The sequence below is a fragment of the Drosophila guanche genome, unplaced genomic scaffold, assembly GCF_900245975.1.
Source record: "Drosophila guanche unplaced genomic scaffold, DGUA_6, whole genome shotgun sequence".
In the NCBI taxonomy this organism is placed as follows: domain Eukaryota; kingdom Metazoa; phylum Arthropoda; class Insecta; order Diptera; family Drosophilidae; genus Drosophila; species Drosophila guanche.
This window is the reverse complement of record NW_022995743.1, coordinates 11245516-11253428: the sequence shown is the minus strand read 5'-3', so window position 1 is coordinate 11253428 and position 7913 is coordinate 11245516. Positions and strand designations below refer to the sequence as shown.

Below are 7913 nucleotides of genomic sequence, written 5' to 3'. Positions count from 1 at the left end.
TGCAATTATAAAGTCAAGTCAATTATTTTATAGCCACCGCTGCTGGCCCTACTTCAACTTTCGCACGTGCGTATGGGGGGTCCAAGTGAGTGCAAGGGGCGCGATCTTATTGAGCAAGTCCCAAGGTGCCTCCCGAATTGCAATTTCCACTGCCAGGTTTCTCAGCAGCGGGATAACGGGCAAACACACGTAACTCCTTGGTGTGCCGTGAGAAACATGGCCAGAGAGGAGAGGGCAGCAAAACTCCAAGGTGAGAGTCGACGGACAACGAAATGCTCTGGCAGCGGGTGACGACATTCCGCATGGATCTTTTGTTGTGATTTCCACTCAACTTTTAAGAGGGCCGCACGCATGGGTTACCAAAGATGATGGAAGTTCGGATAACGGGAAGCAAATTAAGTCAATAACAGAATAAGAAAGAATAAAGAGAATTTCCAATGAAAGATTGACAGCAAGTAAAGTTTCTAAAGCTCGAGTACGTTCAATTCTAATCATAGTAAATAAATATTTACTAAAGCTCTAAAGCTCTCAGCCACTCACATGCTTCCGAGCGCATAGAAATAAGCAGACATAAGAAATAATAAGCAGACATAAACAGACATGATCAGACATGCACGTTCACAGACACGAAGCCAAAAAGTTTCTTGCTTCTCTGCCGCTGCGGCGGTTCTCCGAAGCCACGCTAAGCTTTCGCAGATCGCCTCCTATGCAACTGTGACGCTGCCGACCTCTGATTTAAAAAAGCGTTGGAATTTTACGGGACTTCGACATGGCCATACGTCAACTCTTCAGCGCCACCTAGCAGAGAGAGTTCTGCCTTGCTAAATGGCGCTATCATAATTCAACGATAGATGGCAGCACTCCAATTCCAGTTGGAGATTTTGAAATTCAAATTGCAAATATTCGAATAAGGAAAAGAAAAGAAAGGTAAAAGTGAAATAGTTGTTTCAGTTTTATTTCTCCTTAGTTAGTATTTTTCTTTAAAGTCTTAGGAACCTAATTAAACACATCAATTGAATAATTAATATTGGAACTGCAAGAAATCCATTCCAAAAAAGTTTTGGCGAAAACGGAATGGCATAACTTTTGTTTTTATTAACATTAAATTGTTTATATTTACAGAAATATTTATATGCTTATATTTACAGCAATCCAACCGCTGATTTGGTTTTGGGATTCTTTGGATTATCATAAACTTTGCTCTTCCGGTTGGGCTCTCTCCATCTCCATCTCGATCCCAGCCACCAGCATCCTGGCCGCTTCCTTGCCAGATTTCTGCCCGATATGGAAATTTGCCACGCATATGCCAAGAAAAACGAACGAGGAGGAGGATGCATTCGATTCGTTCCAGGGTTCAGGGCACAGCGCCCTACGACCATTCATCAATTCATTCATGAACGCATGGAGTGGAGTGGAGTGTTTTACTCCTTTGTTTACTACAGGCCCAAGACGCGTAGTGCGAGTAAAAGTAGCGGCAGGAGGCGCAGCGTAACCCAGTCCCCAAAAATCCAGGTGGAGGCGCAAAGGCGGCGACCAAAGATGGTGCAAACGGGAGAGAAAAGCAAGAAGCAAAAAGGAAAACATCTGTCGCCGGGCCAGCATAAAGAAGCAATCCGGTTGCAAGCTGCAACGTTTTGGCTCAAAGAGAACATATGATTGAGTTGCCCAAAAACAAAAAAAACAACAACAACAACAAAAAGGAAAAGGAAAAGGAAAAGATGAGAAACAAAAAACCAAAACGCACCTTTTGTGCGAGTATTTTGAGGCAGAGCAGCTAGCAGCTGCCGCTTGTTGTCGCTGTCGGTGCACGGATGAGCCGCAGTGGGGACTGAGGACAGAGGACAGCCTGTTGATGAGCCCACAATGCGCTCACACACACACACACACACACAGACGCTATGCTCAATGCTCCATGCTCCATGCTCCATGCCACACGGTGTTGTATTGCCGTGTCTTCCTCCATAACATAATGATAAGTCCAAGCTGAGGAAGCCGCCACAGGCCGACACATTAAGTTTGGAGTATTGTCGCTGGGGCAGCAGCAGCAGCTGTCGCGACTTGCCGGCGTGGCAGGCAGGTAAATCGAGTGGCAAAACTTCAGATAGGTCAAGTCAGTTGTCAAAATATTTGCAGATCGATAAAGATTCAATTGGAGTATTAACTGGGAGTACCTTAGTTTAGGATCTATAAAGCAATTGAAGTGCAAATTAGCAAGTAAATTAGCGGACATTTAAGGAGCTTCCAATATTTGCACATAAATATTTATCTTATGCATATTATAATTAATTAATTAATTTATTTGCTCCAGAAACCGCGCTCAAAAGGGACTCCCAAGGCCCATGAATTTACTCCACCAAAGCCCTACCTCTCAGTTCAGATACCTTTGAAAAACGAAGCAAAGAGGGAAGGAACGAACAAAGCAAAAAGGGAAAAAACGAAAACCGAAGGCGGCAGGCGGCAGGCAAACGTGCCACATCGTGCTCGTTCGTGCCACATTCAAAATTTGTGCGTGGAACCCAAAGGACGTTCCTCTCTCCGTGCTCGCTCGCTCGCGTCTCTCGTTCGCTCTCTCTCTCTCTCTCTCTCTGCGTTTGTTCGCGCCACCCACCCCCAAAGAGCTGAGGTTACACAGTTATACAGTTACAGTTACAGTTACAGTTACGTTGGAGCAACTACGGTTACAGCTCGAGTTACCGTTAGTTCTGCAGTGACGTCAAAGGCCGTCGAGTGTGTGTGCCCGGCCCGTGCTCGTGCGAAAAGTGTCGCCCAAATGTCTGCCAACAATCATCACCAAGTGGAGCCCGCCGCGGCAGTGGCCGCATCCCAGAAATCCGCCTCCTCGGAATACCTGAAGCGCACCTGCCTCATCTGTGGCTGCCACACGAACCAGACCATCAATATCTATGAGCCGCGCTCCGGCCCCAACATTGTGCAGTTGATTCAGGCGAAATTCAAGTTTCAGGTATGGATATTTCCCTCTCATCTATCACAAAATCGAAAATCGATAACCCCCCCAGATGAGTCATGCAACAGCAGCAGCAGCAGCAGCAGCAACAAAAACAACATCCAACGAACGAACGAACGAACGTCCTTCGCCAAAAGTTCTCTGGCTCGTGTGTCCCGTGTGTGTGTTCCTGAGAGTATTTGCACGTGTGTGTGTGTGTGGGAGTTTTTGGGTTAAAAGGGGATGAACTCCAACAGAGGCTCAAAGAGCAGCCAAAGGGGGGGTGGCCGACAGGTAAAGGTAGCCAGCCCACAGCATCCATCAGAGCTCTCTCAGATCGCATTTTCCATATCCTGTCGAGCCGTAGGAGCAGCTGGTGCATTTCCCCTTTGGTAATTGGACACTTTGCATATGCCGCCACTTAGTTGCCCGCCCTTTCCCCATACTCATAATACCCAACATCTTGTTCTAATGTGCAATGGGAATGGGAATGGGAAACTGGGATCCTTTGGTTTGTTTTCCATGGAACAGTGAGTTTTGGGCATTGGATTACACACAGAGAGACGCTCGACTCTCCTACCTGTTTCCTAACCTGCTGAAGGCAGGCCTGGGAGCAGTGGCAGATGCACCACAATTCGTGCACTTCCCACTGGGAAAAAGAGGAGCAGCAGCGGTGCATTGATTGCTCCAATTTCTGCGGGCAGTGAACGAACCTTCCGCAGTCTTGCGACCCTTTCCTCTTCAACGGCAGCTGTATTTGCGACTCAAACTCAAAACTCACATCAGGGTTCCCTGCTTTATCGCTTCTCCCTCTCTCTCTGCCTTTTTGGGTTATTTTTTCGCATATCCAACTATTGAATTTACCTGAGGCTGTGCCTCAGTCTTGTGTATTGTGTGCGCACTTCAATGAAACGAGGAACTACCAACTGATTTTGGGTTAGACAGGGAAGTACACGACACGGTGGTGGTGGTTGGTTGCTGCTTGTGTCCTGAACAATGCCAAAAACCTGAAAGACATTCCGCTTTCCGAAAGTGGCGCAAATTCAAACAAAAGTTCTTAGCTCTATCCCTGATCCACCCCATACAAGAAATATATTCCAAGACATTTGCTGTGCAGCAGAAGCCCTAAAAAGCAGCCTCAAGAAAACAAAGCCCAAACTAATATTTTGACTACAATTTGAAGGTCTTCCTTCCACTAGGGTTTCCTTCACACATCGCAGAGGAATAGGCGAGTGTTCTTAGAAGTGTTTTGTGGGAATCGAATCAAAATACATTTCAATAACTGAAGCAATGCCCAAGAGCATTCTCGTGACTATCAAATTTCAACTCCCTTTCTGTGTGTCACCCCTTAAAAATGAAAACCGTTAAACTGCGCCCCTGTGGCTTTGCCCTCGAGGATCGTTGGTTGTGCGAAAGCATATAGCACCACCACCTGCCGCGATCGTAGCCTGGCAACCAGAACAGAACTCCACCCGCACCCTCGTAAGCCTGTCCCAGCAGCAGCAGGGGAAAACCCAATTGAGGCATTCTACGGAGCAGCGTAAAGCCCTCTCCTCAATGACAAAGCCATAAACTTCAGTTGCAATCAGTTATCTGCGCTCTCTCTCTCTTTCTCTCTTGTCTCTCTGTGTGTGTGGCTGCCGGCTGCCGGCAGCCTGCCTGTTGTCTGGTTTGCACCTGGCCTGGCAATTTGCATTATTATACCGTTTACACATGGCCCTTGGAGCACACCTTTGCAGAGTCCGAGCAAAAGGTAAACAGGGATCGATCAGGCCTGATCCTGGCTCCCGCTATCGCTCCCGCTCCCCTGCTACCCTTCCTTGCCTTATCTAATGCGTACAGGCAGCAGCTGTCGCGCCTGCGCCTGCGCGTGCCTAATGTTTTCATAGTTCTCGTTCACCCAGTTCCCAGTTTCCACTTCGATTCGAATGGCGGGGCGCGTGGCCATTGAAGAAACGAGTTTCGTGCTGCTGCTGCTGCTGCTGCCGGCTAACCGTATATCCCTTTTAGCTTTGACTGGTTTTTGGGCCTTTTGGGCCAGCTGTCGCTGCTGCTGTCTGGCCGCTTCTGGGCGCAATGGTTTCCCTGGGCAGGTGCACGAAATTATTGATACCCGAGGAATGTTGGCCTCTTGGGTAATTAATACCCAATGCCTGGGTCTGGGCCTGGGCCTGGGCCTGGGCCCTGTCTCTGCCCAAAATTGATATGATATTTTTTGCACCTTTGCCTGCCTTCGGTGGCTCATTAGTGGTCACTCCCAGAGCGATCACTAAGTGCATAGGCGTAACGTAATTTCCGAAAGGTTTACTCTGTGGTGGTTATGCATGGCTAAAGGTCACAGGACATGCACCGATCTATTCCACAATCAATTATCTTCCAATGTCTCACCACACGCATTCTCCTTCTCCACTTACAGCCCCTCAATGAGGACAAGTTTCTGTGCTTCAGCTGCAACAATTGGCTCATCAATTGGCACTCGCTGCAGGCGCTGAACAGCAACGATGCCGACAGCCAGAGCCAAAGCCCCTCCGCCCAAATGGGCAACAACAGCAGCGGCAGCCTCCTGCCGCAGGAGCGAGCACGTCCCCTGGCTCGCCCGGTGGCCTATGTGCAGCCACAGGTGCGCGCCAATGCCAGGGTGCAGCCACAGCCACAGGCCCAGCGACAACTGCAGCCCCAGTTCCAGCCACAACCTTTGGTACGGATCCAGCCGCAGTCGCAGTTCCAGCAACAGCCACAGATCCGCGTCCAGCCACAGGCGGCGTTACAGCCCCAACAGCAGCGAGTGCGCATCCAGCCCCAAGCCTCATCCTCAACCCCATCCCAGCCAAGGATTCGCGTGCAGTCGCGGCTACGCGTACAGCCTCGACTCCGCGTCCATAACCCCTCACAGCCCCGCGGCAATGTCAACCTGGCACCAGCGGCCATCACCTACCGCAAGAGGAGCAGCAGCAGCCGGGGCTTTGGGTCCGGCGATGGCATGAGCAAGATCCTCCGCCAGTGCTACCTGGAGAGCGTCAAGTTCTGGTCGCAGCCAAAGAAAATAACGCAGCAGTCGCTGAACGACCACCTGCGGCAGTTCCAGGAGAAGAGCAATCTGCTGGGCAAGGTGCAAGGAGTGGCGCCACGAAGGAAACAAGCAGTGGCCAGGGAGACACCAGCAGCTGTGGCCCAGTTCCCCAACAAGGAGGAGACTCCGGCACTGGCTCCTGCCTGCCCTGCAGCTCCTCCCACCCCGCCGACTCACCAAAGATTCGCTCAGCCGAGTGTCGATGGCAAGGTGGTGGCCATGTTCCGACGATTGGGCACCACGCTCAGCCGGGAGAGCTCAGTGGATGGGGAACAGCCAGCAGAGTCGTCAGCACCCACCACCTCAACCTCAACCGCAACTGCAAAGCCCCGCCCTCCGCAGATCATGAGCCCCAGCAAGCAGCGTCCGCGCTGGACGCGAACCCTCGACGATGATGAAGTCCTGCTGGAATTCGATAGCGTCATTTCCGAGGTGCTGCCAGTGGCGTCAGCGTTGCCAACATCCTCACCACCGACCACCGCAGCCAGGCGATGCCTCAGCTATCCAATTACCAATGAAAGCGAGCAGCAGGCGGAGGAGGAGGAAGAGGAGCAGCAAGAGGAGAATGTCAACGAGTTGGAGGAAATGGAAGTGCTGCAGGAAGAGGAAGTGCACGACGATGGCGAGGAAGTTTCCCACGGAGCAACCCTGAAGCATTCCGGCCTGCGGCTGCCCCGCGGCCTCAGCATTAGCCTGATCTAAGGGGGAGTTCCCCCCATCAGATGAATAGTCAAATTGAATGCACAAAAAAGCATTACATTACCATATTAGGCATTAGCTAATGAATGTCTTTATCTATTAGTACCTTGAATTATTTTAATTGTTAGTCCAAATATCGTATGTTAGCGCCTGACAAACAAAAACACAACATAAAACATACCTAAGAATGTTAAGTTAATGATGTGGAAAAGCTCTATATTTGAAATATATTAGTGTTAATCAAACCTAACCATTCCCCCCCACCACTCCCTCCTCCACATGCCAGTATGTAGTTGAATTTGTGTCTTTGCTCCAAAAGAAAGAAAACGTTTACAAAAATACGAGAGAAAGAAAAATAAATATACTTACGTAAATAGCACAACAGCAATAACAAAAAAACAACAACATAATTAACTGTGTTATTTCTACTACTCTCCTGTTCTGTTGTATAATTGTTTATTCATATTTAAATGCAGCTTTAAGTACCAGTGTTGCCAGACTGTTTGAACTAGTTGGATTAAGTTGCATAAGGTAAGAAGCTCGCTGCTGTGAAACTGCAGCACACTGTAAGTGCTACCAACAACAGATGGCGTTTTGGAATTGAATATTTGTCTAACATGAACATATTAAAGAAAATGTATGTTCCTATTTATTGTTATTTACCATATTTTGTTTCTGCAGACAGATGCCAAGCCCACATTCAGAAAAGCATTTCCTGTGTAGATCACATCCCATATCCATAAATAATAATATCCCATAACCATAATACTAACTATAAATATAACACTTCTTATACCAAATTGAAGGTTACCCTAAGCAGCCAACAGGTGGCACACAACAGCAGCTACTGATCTCGCCATGCAATCGCAATGGGAATCGACCAATCCGATGACGAATCTGTTGATTTTTGGGCTAGGTCAGTAATGAGCGCAACTGCTGGGTGCTCTGCCAAAACAATTCTAGAGACGCAGTGAATTTTGTTGTTTGGGTATTCCCGAATATCATTTTAATGGCTTGATTCTGAGAATTATAATTTGCTTTCGCCTCATGTACACAGAATTGTACAAATAGAATTGTAAATTCGTTTTTAGTGGACTCGTATTTATTTTAGTATAGCTAAATGCGTAGTGTAGTGAGAACGAACGAACGTGTTGAGGTCACACCGAGCAGCATCGTCGCAGTGTTTGTGCAATTGAGACT

At 48.4% G+C, this 7913-nt stretch overlaps 1 protein-coding gene across 1 annotated transcript; it reads left to right on the top strand.

The window, feature by feature from the left end:
• The first annotated feature begins 2489 nt into the window (after window positions 1-2489).
• On the top strand, window positions 2490-7096 carry LOC117579632 (protein phyllopod). Its single transcript, XM_034265604.1, has 2 exons — window positions 2490-2962; window positions 5361-7096. Exons 1-2 carry the CDS (start codon window positions 2771-2773, stop codon window positions 6714-6716), a joined length of 1548 nt encoding a protein of 515 aa, XP_034121495.1. The 5' UTR covers window positions 2490-2770; the 3' UTR covers window positions 6717-7096.
• Window positions 7097-7913: the final 817 nt, after the last annotated feature.